This window comes from Apostichopus japonicus, chromosome 23, assembly GCF_037975245.1.
Source record: "Apostichopus japonicus isolate 1M-3 chromosome 23, ASM3797524v1, whole genome shotgun sequence".
In the NCBI taxonomy this organism is placed as follows: Eukaryota; Metazoa; Echinodermata; class Holothuroidea; order Aspidochirotida; family Stichopodidae; genus Apostichopus; species Apostichopus japonicus.
The window spans coordinates 14,928,773-14,945,504 of NC_092583.1; the positions used below are offsets into that span (position 1 = coordinate 14,928,773).

Genomic DNA, 16,732 nt, shown 5'->3' on the forward strand with positions numbered 1-16,732 from the left:
GTGAATCTGAGAAGAAATACTGCGTATTGAACCAAGTTATTAGATAGCCCATATATATATAGCCCCACCATTGTTACATGCATGTTATTATTCAGGGTTTTAGAATTGGACTCCTTACTTAAGGAACATATTTGTACCTGCATGTAACAGAGTGTTTAGGAGTGTCAAAATGTTCCCTTGCATGCAGGATCTTTTGGGAAGGCAAACGTTCAAGCTTTGTGTAAAATGATGTGTAGGTAGTTCATACCAAGAAACATGGTTATTAGTCGTGTGTCAAAATATCGCTATGGCAGCCGACAATCTAATAGCCATGGATATGGTTTTTATTGCCTAACAAAAAGGAGTGATTTTTAAAGGTTAATTTTTTTTTTCTAGAAGAACATGCATGAACTTATATTCCATTGCTTTCTACCGCCATGATTCGCTCTTTTCTTGGGGGGGGGGGCAGGGGGGCTATTAAGATAAGCATTCTTGTTTGCATGAGCTCTTTGCAATGTGAAGTTTGCTATGAATTTTTGATTTGGGGATAAATGGCAATCTGGTCATTACTGTTACAGTGTCCTTGTTGCAGGAAGATGTTGTAATAGGTTGGAAAAGGGGTTGTGTGGGATGGTGGGTGGGGGGTAGGGGAGGGGGAGATAAATCACCTTTTTAGGCAGAATTATTTTTGCAACATTCTAACGTTGTAGAATAGAGAATGTACTGCAGTAGATGTAGGAAGTAGAAATGTCATTGTTGCTGCATGGATTAGTATTCTGTTTAACAAGCATGTATGACATTGTAATTGCAAAATTCATTGATCAATTAAGTTAAAATAACATTTTTAGAACTTATTTATGTGGCAATTTCAGCCATTTTATAATACAGCTATGACCAACCAGAAATGAAATGTAATCAGTACAAAGTAATCAATCTTTTTTTTTTCAAAGATTTCTTGATCTAATGTAAAAACCTCAATTTATTCCTAATTCTGCTGTAGGTTTAAGGAATAATGTTAGTTTGTCAAAACTTTTTCAAAAAAAGTGTATACTTTCCTGAACTGATTCTCCATAATATAGTGTTTTAAATTTAAGAACATCATTAACATGAAAGTGACTGTTTTAGTGTCGCCCTTTATAATAAATTCTGCAATTTTCTCATTAATCTTTGTTTACTTTTAATTTCTCAAAACCAGGCACAGTTTGATCTAGCAGCCTTTGAAGCCCACCTGCTTCAAGAACCGGACAAGGGCACCACTGCCGTACCAGAAGAGACGGAATTCGAATCAGAGATGGAAACAGACTCTGAGAAGGTCTTCCCGCCGAGATTTGTCAAAGAGATGAAGAATTATAGAGTCCAAGAAGGAGCAAACTTAAACCTTGGATGCAGAGTGGAAGGTTTCCCGAAACCTGTTGTGAGTATTTTATCAAATGCTCTCAAAATTTATCTCATTATTGCTGTCTCTTCTGTCTGGTTGTGTTTTTGCCTTATTCCAATCGATGCCACGTAATGTTCAGACATTTGATTCCACTTTTTCACTACGAGTAGAGTTATTGAGAGTCAGGTCGGGTTGGGTCGGGTCAGGTCAGGCCAGATCAAGTCAGGTCTCAGGACAATGAGGTCACTAGGCCCCCTTTTAAAAGCCTTCATTAATCTTTAAGTATATTAGGAAAGGGAGAATGCATGATCTTTCTCCCATATTTCTTCAGCACTCTTCTTACTCTCCTTAAGCCTGTAGCCCCATATCCTCCCTCCCCACACCCCCACCTCCCCACCCCCACCCCCCACCCTACTGCCATGGTCAGGTCTGACTAAGACATCTGTGAGGTTACTTCCATCTGGATGATCATAGTTAGCTCGGCTTTTATCCGTTTAATCCCGTGTGTGGAATTTTGTGTCCATCAAATCTTATTTTTTTTCTCTCATATTTATTCAAGTTGTAATTATATGCAATGGCCCATCAAACTTAATATAGTGCTTTATGTCCTTTTATTTGTAAAACCTCTGAATTTACTGTCTCTCTTGATCATTGCTGATGCTATTTCCATCGACTAAAGCCACAGTGTTACGAAATTGATTTTGCAGTCCATTGTGACATTTTGTGCCCAGTCTCTGGGCCATAACGCTTTAGGATGTACCTACAGTACTCCCATGACAAAAATAAAAATATTCCATAAGGAGGGGGAAAGAAAAGATATATTGCCCATCTATTATTTTTAAATACCATCTGATAAGTAGGAGTATTAATGTTTCCTTCACAGCTGCAATGGTTTAAAGATGGGCAACCATTATACCGCTCCACCCGACATGACCTTAGGTACGTAGAGGGCCATTGCTCCCTGCACATTGAGCTGATCCTACCAGAAGACGAAGGTGCCTACACGGTCCTGGCCACCAGTCCAGCAGGCCGTGGAGTATCCACCGGAAGAGTGGTAGTAGATCGGGCCGGGTCCGTATCTGAGATCCCTCAGCACATGAAAGGACCCATGGCTGCTAGGGTTCACATGTAAGTCACATGCATAATTCATTTAATCTAACAAATATTGAATATTCAGTATTATGACTCGGCTCAGGAATTTTCTGTTTTTTTTTAAACGCACAAATTTATTTTACTTATGAGTATTAGTGACAGAAAAGAAGACCATTTTTGAGCTATACTAGTTGTACACTTTTTTTGTGTTTGGGAGAAGCATTGAAATTTGTCAAATCAACTGGGCATCAATAAGTGAGCTTGAGTTGAAAAACGTGGAATAGTACAACCAAAATCATGCCTCTACCTGCCTTGTAGCCTTGGAACGACTTCCACACAACACATTTTTCTTTTGATTTCCAGGGAGTCAGAATCATATTCGATTCCAAAGAGAGAGAAGTATGCAGGTGACGTAGCAGAGAAACATTACAAGCCGAAATTCAAGGAAGTGCCAACAGACGTATCGGTCAAGGAAGGTAAACTGACCAGGTTTGACTGCCGGGTGACTGGACGACCTCCCCCAGATTTGACCTGGTACCGAGATGGACAACAAGTATACAATGATGCCAACCATAGGGTAATGTCATTTTCATTTGATATAAGGATTGTAGAAGTTGATATTTCCAAAAATTGCAGCATAATTCTCAAAAAGGCTTGGAAGATGGTCATAAAACAAGAAAGTATAGTTTGATATTTGTGACCAGTTTAAAGTTTGTATTGCATCATTTTGAACTAATCAACAAATTTGTTGCCAGGATTCTGCTGTTGGGGGGGGGAAGGGGCTAGGAAAGGGAAGGAGAGCGAAAGGAGGGGGAAGGGGAAGGCAGAAGAGGAAGAGAGGAGGAGAAGAGGGATATGGCAAGAGGGCTTTTTTGCCTTAAAAAAATAGTACCATTGGAGGAGTGGAGAGGATGGTCAGAATGGCCCCTACCCCAAATATCAGACCATTTGAATGTACATGTTTTATTTACTAAGCTGTTCTTGGCTTGCAATTTTATAGAATTGGCAGAGAAGACCCACAATTTTAAAAAGCATTTCAGTTTATAGAGGTTCTGAAGTAATAGTGAAACAGGACATTCTAATCTACTGTAAATCTTCAATTGTAAATATTGAAATTACTTTCTATCTTCTAGATGTTAACCAATGAGGGTGGGTACCAATCCCTCCTGATGCCCTACACCTTGCCCAAAGATGGTGGCGTGTATGAATGTATCGCCAGAAACAGGGCAGGAGAAGGCAAATTTACTGTACAACTCACCGTAGAAGGTAAGAGAATTGGTACATTCCTCTGCAACATTTTGTCTGTTTGGAAACTTAGAGTTTCGGAATGGCAACTATTATAAATCCTTTAAACTTTAGTGAAATAAATTACTTAAGAATACCATTAAAGTCGTTTATATCCTACCTCTATACATAAGCAATATATCTCCAGAAGAGAAAAGCTCATCCTTCATATAAAATATCCTTACTAAATAATTGGAGCTATCATTTCAATGCACCAAGTGTAATTTTCTTCTAAATTTTTAATTTTATTCAGCCAAAGCTGACATGGTTGCTCCATCTTTCATCGATCGTATTGAAAACATCCACGTCACAGAGGGCGAGCCCGTCAATTTTACCTGTAAAGTCAGTGGACTGCCGTTACCACAAGTTAACTGGCAGAAAGATGGAAATCACATCAGACCTGGCCACCCATCCTTCAGGTTGGTCATTTGTTTGTTTTTGTTTACTCTTTGTTTTTGTGCTTTTATGTTTGTGTTTATGTTTCATTATTTGTGAGTAATAATCTTTATGATTTACTAGTGTTTGCACGGGTTATCCGGGTACCCGCCCGACGCGTTACTACCCGGTTCCTAATTTATTACCCGAATCCTACACAAAGTGTGATTTAAAAAAAAAAAAAAATTGCCAAACCGACGGTAAGGCAGATTTCCCATTGACTTAGTGTGGTGTTAGGCTACAATGTGGTCGAAGATAACAGCAATAACGAAGGTACCCGCCCGACGCGATACTACCCGGTTCCTAATTTATTACCCGAATCCTACGCAAAGTGTGATTTAAAAAAAAAAAAATTGGCAAACCGACGGTAAGGCAGATTTCCCATTGACTTAGTGTGGTGTAAGGCTACAATGTGGTCGAAGATAACAGCAATAACGAAGGTACCCGCCCGACGCGATTCGACCCGGTTCCTAATTTATTACCCGAATCCTACGCAAAGTGTGATTGTTTAAAAAACAAAATTGCAAACCGATGGTTAGGCAGATTTCCCATTGACTTAGTGTGTTGTTAGGCTACCATGTGGTCAAAGATAACAGCAATAACGAAAGTATTCCATGGATGTCTTATAACTGCGTCACAAATAAACAGATGGTTAGGCTTAGCTAGATTTCTCATTGACTTAGTGTGGTGTAAGGCTACCATGTGGAAGAAATTATTATTTATTCATTCGTTTATTTCATAGAAGGAAAGGCTGACAAGGAATTTTACGAGATGTTTATGGATTATAGACGGGATAACTAAAAAATATTAATCGCTAGTGGCTTTTTACTAATCGTTTATTCCAAATGCGATCAAATTGCGCGAATCACGCAATCTCGCGGCTAATGCGAACCCTGGGCCTGCATAATAGATAGTAGTAGTAGTAACAACTGTTTAAGAGCTAAATTGGATATTTATATGGTTTGATACAATAGACGTGCACGAGCAAGCATAAGCAGCGGCGGCAGTGCGATGTTAGTAGTAATGCTAATTATAATTAAATAATTAATTTATTAACAAGTTAATGAAAGAAACAAAAGCAAATAAAAATTATTGAGGAAGGTTTTGCAATTGTCTAGTCACCTGATAAAAGTGCAAGAAGTTGTCATATTTTTACATATTATGCCGAGTGATTTTCGTTACTATGGTTTGCCTCTATCGACAATATCATTTAGAAAGAAACGGCTGATATACCATACAAATGGAGGCATTGTGTGTTTATTAAATACCTTTGCCAAAATTTCATTTGTAATTTCAGATTGGAACAAGATGAGAATGGCACTTGCCATTTAGTTTTAGACAGGGCCTCGAGGAGAGATGATGGGTGGATCACATGTACGGCATTCAACAAGGCCGGCAGGGTGGCGTGTAGAGCCAAACTTACAGTCAAAAGTGAGTTTTCTTATAATAAATTTTGCGATTTCATAAGGGAAATAAAGGAACAATGCTTCTTAAAACTGTTATTTAAGTTTCAATAAATTTCCTGACTTGAGAATTCGTGAAAATTTTCCCAAATTTTTATTGTTCTATGAACAAAAACTTGCGATAAATTCGCAATATATATCTATTGTTGCATCGGTTGTAAGAGATCATATTCTTTTCCCTGCTCCTTCAGGTTCAAGGGATTCTGGATTTTCTAGGGCACCTGTACCGCCACCTCAACGAGTAGTCAGGTAAGGAACTAACCATGTGAACTTTGACATATTTACATGAAGCTATAATTATTATTATTATCCCGTTATTTATATAGCGCATAATCCAAAAGTTCTATGCGCTTTACAAATAGTATTGGACAAATGAAGCTCACATCAAGAAAACAACGGTTTCCACGGAAAAAGGATAGTACAAACTCAAATATAAAAACTCAAATATAAAAAGTTTATACAGATATGTTTTTATTCTTTCCCATTCATTCTTTTGAGGCAAATGTTCCTTTCGGTAATTTTTCCATTCCGTACCAAAGTTAAGTGCACATCTGTCTACTGTGTTAATAAACTCAAGCTGAATGAGTGTAAGATTAAAATAACGTTTTACGATAACATCAATTTAAATATCTTTGCTTTTGTTAGCCAGGCAACCTAATATAGCAGTCGAATGATATCCTTATCATGGGTAGATTGATTCTAGTATAATTTATTCATAATCCTGTGAGTAGGAAATAGTGTAAACTTCAGATCTCCTTTAAAACTGGAGAAGAGCAAATAAATTGCTGTCTAGAATGGGAATCGCACCAGTGACCTCAGGTTGAGAGCCCTACCTGCACTCTAACAACTGAGCTAGCCAACCCTTGGAAAGGCATTCCCTACATAGGCATCCTTTGTCTGGAATTCCAGTTACACTGTACTGTACACAATATACTGTAAATTCTGACTTGTGCCCCAACAGCTAATTAAATATCAAAAATGGTATTGAAAGTAGTAGGATGACCTGATGACATCATCAATCAACGAATGTAATGCTCTTCCTGGTGAAATAATGGTTTCTAAGGTGTGAATAATTCATTCTCAAAAAGCTATCTAGAGTACTACATGAACAATACATTGAGAATGGAATCTTGAACTATCATTGAGGAGTATCTTCTCTTCCCAATGAGAACTTACATATTCTGCCAAAGGAAATATTGTTTCTATAAATTTATTCCTCTTTGGTACTTCCATCTTCATCAGGCGGCCACTGCCAGAACCCGAGGAAGAAACCGTACCTTCATACGTACAACCAGACACCTATTCAGATGATGAAGACTATTTTGTCAAACCCTCTGTAGAACCGCCAGAGTTTATCATACAATTGAACAACATGGACAATAAGAAAGAGGGCGACACAGCACACTTTGCTTGCCGTTTGAAGAATGCAAAGGATGCGTCAACCAAAGTCAATTGGTTCAAAAATGGAGATCCACTCTTCGTTGGTAAGAATTTATAGTAGGCCGAAAAATCTCAGGGAGGGAGTATATTAATCAAGGTTCTCAATTGTTATTAAGTTTTACATAATGTTTATTGAGATTTAAGAATATTCCGCCAAGTTTGCTCACACATAAACAGTTTTTGGTCATCTCCAGTGTTAAAAATATGCCTTGTTGTAACATTATGAATGCATTGTGTAACAGCTAGAGGGTCTGTTGCACTAATCCTAAAAGAGTCATCTCTTGAGGTAAACTTGTAAAAAGACTGCAAAATGCAGATCGGACGGATGTGGTAGTTTGGGTATATAATTGTCCAAAAGAATTAGAAGAAAACAAGTAATTACAGAGCAAAGCAGACAGAAACGAAAGAAGGAAGATAGTTAGAAGATGAAAGGATTCCAAGAAATAAACTGAAAAGTAAAATAACAAAAAGAACATTGAAATTGACCTAAATCATTTCAGAATTTTTTATCCAAAAATGTCATTCTTGCCAAAGAATAAATTCAGTTTAAACAATACTTTTTGTATCATTCAGAGGTTGGCAGAGCCTTCAAACTTTCCTCTAACTTTCCTTTCCTCGAACTTCCTTTCAAACTTTCCTCGCTCAACTTATTCTCTCCTTTTGTTGTAATATAAAAGGATCCAGAATCAAGACTACCAATGAGTTTGGCATCTGTACATTAGACATCCGGGGATTATATCCAGAGGATAGCGGAACAATCACTTGTCGAGCTACCAACGCCAGTGGCGTAGCAGAAACATCAGGCAGGCTTTCTTGCCAAGGTTAGTCTTACAAACTATACAGAAATGTTTGAATTTCTATTCAATCCAAACAAATTATCTTTGCTCTTTTTAACTTTGTTTATAGTTTCCCTGTCAGTTTTACGTTGTTTATTTTCCTTAAGAAAAATATGTAGCTATACACTAGTGCAATTTGGATTATTTATTTCTTTGTATCACAAATATAACAAGATATTTTCTCTTTCAATTTTTTTTTTACTTAGGTAATTTGTTCAAAAACATTTTCAAAATAATGATGAATTAATGCATTTCTTACAGGCAAGGCATCTTTAATATTGGAAAGCCAGCTTCCGCCTGAGATGAGAGGCATCGAAAAAACCTTGGAATACGATGAAGCCCTTTTAAGGTTTGTAATTAATGTATCATGGTGCTTTGTGATGTGACCCATACAGTAAACAGAAATATTTGTCCAGGAAATACCAAGTTCATTGGTGTACCACTGAGAGGAGTCCCTAGCCCATCCCTCCCCCCTTCCCACTCTCCTCCTTTGTTGATGATCCACCTGTCCGCTCCCAGTCCATTTCAGTCATATGGTGATTATCATGTACCAAATGCTACCCCACCACCTCGACTGCATCCCAGTTTGGTCCATTCATATTACTGTCCCTCCTGGTCAGTATTATTTGTTTAATCTTCTCTCTGGATATCTGGTTTCACATTCTGCTTGTTGCTAAATCACCATCTATGGGTAAAGCATTCTGTGACACTATATGTTTTTTTTTGCATAGGAAAGTAAGATGTTGTTATGAAAACTTTTTCATTATCCACAAGAGCTTACAAGGCAGTCCATAGGTGATTCTTACATTATAGATGACTGTGATATATTGCCATTAGTGTGGCTTGAAGTTAGTTGACAACCACAGCTTCCATCGTGTTGCCCAACCTTTTTGTCTTCTCCCAATTTTGACAAATTTCTCTAAGTCAAATCCTTCCTTGTATAAGATTTCTTTGATAGAATAGAAACAAAACAAAATTTCAATGATAAGATTTTTTTCTTATGTGTGTCATAATGGTTAATGGCAGGTAATGAGTTTAACTTGATTATCAAATTTGACTTAACTGACCAGACATGTGATTTTAGTCCATGAATATATGAGATGCTAGTTTCAATGCTAAGGTTTTTGTTGTGTGTGTCATAAATGAATAATGACAAGTAATGCTTTTAACTAATCAAGTATGACTTAATTGACCAGAGATGAGCTTCTAGTACATGAATATGTATGAGGATAGTTTGACCAGTAACTAAGGTGTGTTTGCTTGCAATGATTACAAGTATTGTTTACTTTAACCCTCATCACATTTTGAATTTGTGAGCTACAGGTGTCATTGTAGATCATGCATATGCATGCATATGCATGACCCTGATTGGATTGGTAAGTTGTCTTTACATATGATAACACACTATGGTTATGTTTCACATTTTCTAGGGTGGCGGCTTAGTTGTCATTATTGTTAATGCATATTTATGAGATTATCAGTGGTATATTGTATTTGTGCATATTAATATCATGTATTGCTTATTGTTTTTCCTATCAGGTTTGGATTTGTGGACCACAGTTTCCATTATTACTCCTGCATATGTATGAGTTTAGTAATATGAGTAATACCAAACATTGCTTCTTTGTAGTAACACTTATTGTTTACTCTTTGCTTCATCAAGGGGTGACTTCGTTGACCAAGGTGATGCCTTTCCTCAGCCGGAAGCCGAGCCTCCCATTTTCGTAAAGGTTCCTGAGCCTATCACAGTTCGAGAAGGAGAACCTGCCAGGTTTTCCTGCCGTGTCACTGGCCATCCCCAGCCCCGGATATTATGGTATAGAGGGGATTCTCTTCTTGTAACAGTAAGTTCTTCAATTGATTCCATTACTTCTTGATCTTATATAACTCAGTCATATTATTTGACCACAGAGAGCAGAAAATTTATTGATAGATCAAGAGATTTGTCATTATAGATGTTGTGTAAATTACGCATGTGTGAAAATCATTTTGTGTTCTATTTCAATCATTATATTTCAAACATCAAACCACAGAATGAAAACCATTTGAGATGAAAACTTGGAGAGTCAGTTTTTGTTTGATCATTGTGAAAATATTCCTCCAAGGAATTGAAATAAGAGTGAAAGTGTTTTCATATTAAGAACTATTCTCCTCCTTTTAAAATTTTTTTCATAATATACCAGTTAACTTGCACTTAATCACTTTTCTAAATTTTTTAGACAGTTTTTCTTAGTATATTGCTATTTCCAATTGAAACATCTCTAGTTGCACCTGTACTTTTTATTCTCTGTTCCTTCACGAATATGAGAATCTATCAATATACTCCACCTACTTCTCACTTTACAAGCTGTATCAAATTTAGTAATATTTCTGACATTTGAGTTTTCTGTCCATTATTTGTAGACATCACGCATGAAGGTATCCTACGACGGTATTCACACTCTAGACATACCCAAGACAAGACCTTATGATTCTGGTGTGATCAAGATGGTGGCCCACAATAAAGTAGGCCAAGCTGTCTTTGAAACCTCACTGGATGTCATACCAAGAGGTGATCAAGGACCTCACCTGAAACCAACCAGACCAGGTAATTTGAATATTCATGGCAGAACTTAATACATTTGCATCAACCACTTCCATAAATTGCAAAATATTATCTGTGTTACCTATTGGCAGCTTGTATTCATGAGTGGACAGCTTAGCTTCAATACGAAAAGATAATTGTATGAAAAAGCACCTTTGATAAGTTAATCTAGAGAAGTCATACATTTGGTTTGGAATATATTATGTCTGCTTTGCATGTATTGAATATTCATAATTATTATGTCCTTGGTTTAGAATATATGTTAAATCATATAGCAGCTGTTAGCAAAGGATCAGTTGACTTTCATAAAGTTAAAATAAATGCGCACTTTGTAAGACAATGTTAGTGTTAAACATTCTGAAAACTTTGTCAGACCAGATCTGTAAACCATTTTCATGAATATACAGTAGAGTGGAATAAATCCAAATGCAGAAGAACAGTGATCAACACTACAGGTTTAAAAGGGTTTGATAGTTCAAGAAAGGTTAAACAGATGAAGTTTCTGCATCTTGATGTTATAACATTGAAAAAAAAGATAGAATTTAATGCGAAAGTGCCAAAGGGAAATTTATATTCAAATCTGTTCATTTTTAAACTTGTAGAAGTTAAAGATCTTTATCAGTTGAAGAAAGAACCTGTCTCAAAAGAACTACAGTCAGCGTTCACTGAGAGGAAATCTCACTCAACAAAACTGACAACAAGTCTGAGGCCACAGCCTAAAGGTACATGCTCTTTACATAACTGACAGAGCATGATACTAACATGAAATAATACCCTGTAATACATGATGAATGCATGACTAACACTAAAATGCATGATATGAATATGCATAATGCAGTGGGAGATCACATGGTGATGGCATGACTTACATCAAAGGAATAATGTAAATATGTGGATAATACAGTAGGACATAAAATGATTGATGCATGACTAAAACTATGAATATGCATAATACAGTTGGAGATCACCTGGCGATTGCGTGACATACTTGAAAGAAATAATGTGAATATATCTATGGTAAAGTACAGCATAACAAGATGGAAATGAGAATGATGTATGTGTTTAACACAAGAGATTGGTATCTTAACAATTGTATGGTTTTACCATGTATGAGAATTTGAATTTTAAGAATTTACATGTAGTGTAGAGATAGTCCATAATACAATGATGATTCACTCTGCAATGTTGGGAATTGTGGATGCACAGTAGTATGCGAAGGGTCATAGAAAGGAGCTTTTATAACAAAGTGGCTCCCCACAGGTGATTATTCTTGCTGACCTCATCAAACTATGGAGTCTGTCAGTTCATCAAACTATTACCAAATGTCCCATCTATCAATCAAGCAATCTGTCAATCAATCAATCAATCAGTCAATCAATCAATCAATCAGTCAGAAATAGTGAATTATACTTTATGTAAGAAAGTTGTATAGTTGGTGGTATATTGAGTTGATACAAGTGTTATTTTAGACTTTTTTTGGCATTTTAAAAAACTAACTTTTATTATCTCTTTTGGCTGCTTGACATAATTCAGAAAAGCATGTAAGTTTTCTCACAAATTTACCCTAGTTTGAAAGTGGGGTCTGGTAATTTTCTTCATGTTGTGATGCTGTTTATTTGCATGGTTTGATTCTCTTTTATTTTCCCTCTAATTTTGATGTCAGTGATAACAAGTCATAAAAGATTCAAGAAAAAGACTCCATCAGAGTGGCTAAAGGTGGGACCACTTGCAAATCGTTGGAATACCTGGATCCCACCTCCAAGGAGTGCCAAGAAGAGGGACTTAGATAGTGATAAAGATAGTAATTTAAACAAAGGAAGAGCTTCTCAGAAAGTTGTAACGATAGATAGCAGCTTGACTAAAAACCTTGCATTTGATGATAATCAGACAGATAAAAAGATTGGTGAACATGAAAGTAGTAACACAGAGAGTAATCTCAAAACCAGTGAGAGTCACACTGTTGCATCTCAAGTTGTCTGTACAGAACATTCACAAACTCTGTCGGGAAGTAAAGACTTAAAGAAAATGGACACGGATATTCTTCAGAGAGATAATTATCGTGGAGCAGATGAAACAGAAGAAGAAATGCACATAAGTGATGCAGATGGTGAGGATGCCTTGAAGGATGGCAAGTTTGATAGTGGATACAGACTTGCTTCAAAGAGCAAAATTACTTCCAACGATGAAAATTGTACTACCGAGGTTTCAGCGGCAGCCACTTATTCCAGAGGAAGCGAGCGAGATGTAAAGCTTACACAATCTGAAAGTTTCCAGGAATTGAAAGCTGAAGGTGGCCAAAGTTTCAACGATTTGCATTCTGAAAGTGAAAATTTTTTTGAGAATGTCAAATCTGAAGAGAATGTTGGTGATATGGATGGGATCAAAGATGATGAAGATGTCCTCACTTTTGAACTGCAGATAATAGAGGATGGTGATTCGTTATGTGAAGATATATCCATAGGGATGGAAGAACACAACTTTGTTGCTCCTGGATTGCTGTCCAGCTGTAGCGACACCATCAGTAATACTATTACTGAAACCAATGGTATGGGCACCCCTGTTGCAAGACTCAAGGTAACATCTGTGAATGAGGAATGCTTGGCTCTAGATGGTGACTCCAAAATTAAAGAGACTGGCGTCGATGCGGTTCCCCTAATCCAGGCAGATGATCACCTAATCCAGGCCGAAGTGGAAGAGAAGGAAAAACAATCTGTGAACGAAAGCACTACGAATTTCGAAAAGAAACTTCCGCCGGATATAAACGAATGTCCAGAGATTAGTGTGAAACCTACTTTAGATGGAGAGAAAATTGATGAAGTCTTTTTAAGTGAGGGGAGCCTTACATCACTTCCTTCTAATGCCAAAGCGGAAAGCATGGAAGGTCCAGAGATAAATGTTGTGGCTGTTGTCAACAGTCTGTCTGTTAGTAATGTTAGAGATACCTCTGGGGTAGAGGATGTCCACAGAGAGGAAATTAGAACAGATAGTTTAGAGTGTGATAAAGGAAATTGTGCAAAAGTTTCCATGTGTACAAATGATGTGGAATCCAGTGACAGTATGACTGAGGTTCAGAGCACATCAAATGAAGCAAATAGGAGTAGTGGTGTTTCATACGGACCTGTTCCTGAAATCATTATCACATCTGATCAGTCTGTATCGACACGAGAAGTTGATGAGGATTTGCCAGATGTTGTAAAACTAAAGGATAGTGAGAAACTTTTAGGTGGAAAGGAGACCAAGGATCCTAGTGATGGAGTTGGAAAGGGTGGTTTGGAAATGGAGAGCAGTAGCATTGTGGATTGTGATAAGGAAGACAAAGGGGTGATTAAAATCAGTGGTAATGAAGTAAAAGGTGAGAGGTTAGTACCTGAGGTTGATGCAATGTTTAGATCTAACAGTAGTGAGGTCAGGAACGATGTGAACATTGAAGACAAAATTGAAGTCACACAAGAGAATGTTTCCCATCTGAGGAATGAGGCCACCATGATGTTGGAACAGGATAGTAAATTGTCCAGCAGTGATGTTACAGACGGAGATGACATTTCTGAGGTGAAGCCTATTAACTCTGAGGATTCTGATATAAAAGGAAAGATGACGGCTGAACGATACATTCTGATAACTGAAGACGGAGATTCATTTCAAGATGACAGAATGAGTACTGAAGCTGTTCAGGATCCATCCTCTGGTGAGGATTCTGAAAGGCTGAAACTGGAGATTATCAGAGAATCCACTCCCATGTCTGAGGAGGACTCAATGCAAGATGACAAAATGAATGCTAGGGCATGTCAGGATGGAACCACTGGTGACAGTTTTGAAGAACAGAAACAGGAGAGGGCAGAAAGGTACATTCTCATAAGTGATGAGAAAGATGAAATTCAAGAAGATGAGAAAACAAGCAATATGATATCTGAGGATGGAGCAGCAGATGGGGACGAAGATGGGGATACAGTCTTCGTAGATAAGGATGTTGTCCATATTTCCATCAGTAATAACAAGGGAGACATATTACATTCTTCCTCCTCCTTATCCTCCTCCTCCTCATCATCATCAAACAGTAGTTCTTTGGATATTAACCTATCTGTAAAATCAGGAGCCTTGCTACACGATACTGATGAAGTTTCAGATGAGGAAGCTGTTGTGGAAATCACTGATCCTAATGATATTGATGGTAGAAACAGAACTGACCTCAGAGAGTCTGAAGACATTTTGCAAGAAAGTCCAGATACCATGTTTTCAAATGTTTGTTCCACAGAAGATGAAAATGGTCGGACAGAGTGTAATAGTGACAGATTTGAATCCCCTTTTCCTGACATAGCAGTTAAGAAAGATTTGCTAGATGTTGCTATGGAAACTCAGGCTCAGCAGGTAGTTGGTAGTGAAGATGATGATGATGATATTGTTGACAGTCTTATAAATGGAAGATTACATGAAGTTGAATCTGGTCACACAAGGTACTCTGATACTTCGATCAAAATGGAGGACAGCAAGTTAGATACAGGTGAATTACAAGCAGAAGAATTTGAAAGTTCCATCGGTGAAGATAGCGAGAGTATCGTATCAGATGGAGAATTGGATGGAATCATTCAAGAGACAGGCTTTCCGAAGTTACAGTGTATTGATTCAACCATAGATGGTCAGGCAAATCATTCCAGAGGACAGTTTAGTCTGGAACAAAATACCCAGGATTTCAGCTCTAGTGAACCTGAAGGCCTGGATGAAGAAGATGTAGGGGTCACCCGGAGGAAAGAAAAGTGGTTTACTTTCCCCCCCATCCAGGAGGAATTCATTACTCCTCTACCAAAGAAATCATCCTTCCATTCTAAAAAGCTTGAGTTAACTGCTAAAAATCTGGTTACAGATTCTATCCCCAAATTTTTAACCCCTTTGAAAGATTTCTCATGCTGTGAAGGAGAGGAAGCTCTCTTCTACATTGAATTCATCAGGACAGAAAATGTTTCGGTGGAGTGGTACCAAGATGGCGCCCTTCTCCAAGATTGTAAAGATTATTTGATAACAGTGAACAAGGACTCGAGTACTCTTCTCATAATGGACACGATCGAGGAAGATAGCGGTCAAATTGATGTGATCGTCAAGAATAAGTTTGGCGAGGCATCATCCAGAGCTGAGCTGTCGGTCTCTTTGGAAGGTAGAAAATTCAAGTAGCTGTCGCCATTTTCTTCTCTGTTTACTAGTCCAGCTTCCTTCAGCCATTTGACATCTTTGTTTCCATTTTGTTCGTTTTGTCTGTGAAGTTTACAGAGTGGTAGATGATTTTATACTTTCACATCGGAAAGGTAAAATCTACTTCAAGACCGTTTCATTTTCCAGTAGGCAGTTACATACTAACCTTATCCTTGGATACAGGCATCTCGTAAAATGTGTCCAATTGGAATTTGTACCATATTTTTCTTTACCACATTTTGGAACATTTAGTGAATGACATGTTTTGTCTGTTTCATTTATCAATGCAAGTTTTTCTTTTATTTTTGTTTCTCTCCTGAGAATTTGTTTACTGACATTATTAACAATTATTTTCATTTTGTAGTTAACCTCCGAGTTTTAGATTGTTGTTTGTGAGTATCAAAGTAACCCATGCATGCTTTTACATTTGACAGAATTTAGAACTTTAGAAATTAGCTGTTTAGAAATAAAAGAACTGTTAGAAGTAGAAATTGTGATATAGTTTTACATTATTTTAAATATGTTTTAATTGATGGAAAATTGTTAAATTATTTTCATGACAATGCATACTTTTTAATAGTCTTTTTTATTCAGTGTTTTATGTAGTTTTGGCTTTTTACTGGATTTTGTAAGTCTACTTTTAATTAAATTGTAAAACATTACTTGAAGTTTGAACTAGAAATGAACATAAAACTGTAGGATTAAAATGTGTCCAGTGCTTAACATACTGAAGTAAGTATCGCTAGGTTGTTTCAATTCTTGTGTGCCATTCATTGTCCAACATTTGAATTAAAAACATTTTGGACAAAAACAAAACACAAAATAAGTGAAAAGTTCAACTTCTGCAAATTGCAATTATTCTTTTCATTGCTTCCACTGTTTTCCTTAATTTCTATGACAAATATAAATTTAGATTAAAAGTATAAATTGGTATTATAAGAGTGTGATTAGTTTTGGATATATTAATTTCCATTTTAATCTTGATGCTCTTTAATAATCAAAAGTGCTAAAGTGGAATATAGAAATATTGTTTACATTTTGAGTAACCCATTTCCTTTCC

General features: G+C 37.0%; 2 protein-coding genes across 51 annotated transcripts in view; both read left to right on the forward strand.

Moving 5' to 3' along the window:
- Nucleotides 1-16,732, forward strand: part of LOC139964732 (uncharacterized) — a 390,976-nt gene that overhangs the window by 177,190 nt on the left and 197,054 nt on the right. For 49 of the 50 annotated variants that reach the window (XM_071966600.1, XM_071966625.1, XM_071966626.1 and 46 more), the window contains 13 exons: nucleotides 1,175-1,393; nucleotides 2,241-2,485; nucleotides 2,813-3,026; nucleotides 3,583-3,715; nucleotides 3,987-4,152; nucleotides 5,466-5,599; nucleotides 5,823-5,880; nucleotides 6,874-7,115; nucleotides 7,749-7,892; nucleotides 8,169-8,256; nucleotides 9,571-9,751; nucleotides 10,311-10,494; nucleotides 11,094-11,213. In XM_071966600.1, the coding sequence (XP_071822701.1) occupies nucleotides 1,175-1,393; nucleotides 2,241-2,485; nucleotides 2,813-3,026; nucleotides 3,583-3,715; nucleotides 3,987-4,152; nucleotides 5,466-5,599; nucleotides 5,823-5,880; nucleotides 6,874-7,115; nucleotides 7,749-7,892; nucleotides 8,169-8,256; nucleotides 9,571-9,751; nucleotides 10,311-10,494; nucleotides 11,094-11,213 (2,128 nt within the window). The remainder of the gene's footprint in view (nucleotides 1-1,174; nucleotides 1,394-2,240; nucleotides 2,486-2,812; nucleotides 3,027-3,582; nucleotides 3,716-3,986; nucleotides 4,153-5,465; nucleotides 5,600-5,822; nucleotides 5,881-6,873; nucleotides 7,116-7,748; nucleotides 7,893-8,168; nucleotides 8,257-9,570; nucleotides 9,752-10,310; nucleotides 10,495-11,093; nucleotides 11,214-16,732) is intronic. The other variant, XM_071966604.1, reaches the window with a different exon arrangement.
- On the forward strand, nucleotides 11,666-16,728 carry LOC139964735 (uncharacterized). The gene has a single exon (XM_071966656.1). The coding sequence runs from the start codon at nucleotides 12,148-12,150 to the stop codon at nucleotides 15,652-15,654; it is 3,507 nt and encodes a 1,168-aa protein (XP_071822757.1). The 5' UTR covers nucleotides 11,666-12,147; the 3' UTR covers nucleotides 15,655-16,728.

Excerpts from the sequence above, each read along its gene's own strand:
- LOC139964735 (XM_071966656.1), top strand. The coding sequence starts at position 12,148 with ATGTCAGTGATAACAAGTCATAAAAGATTCAAGAAAAAGACTCCATCA.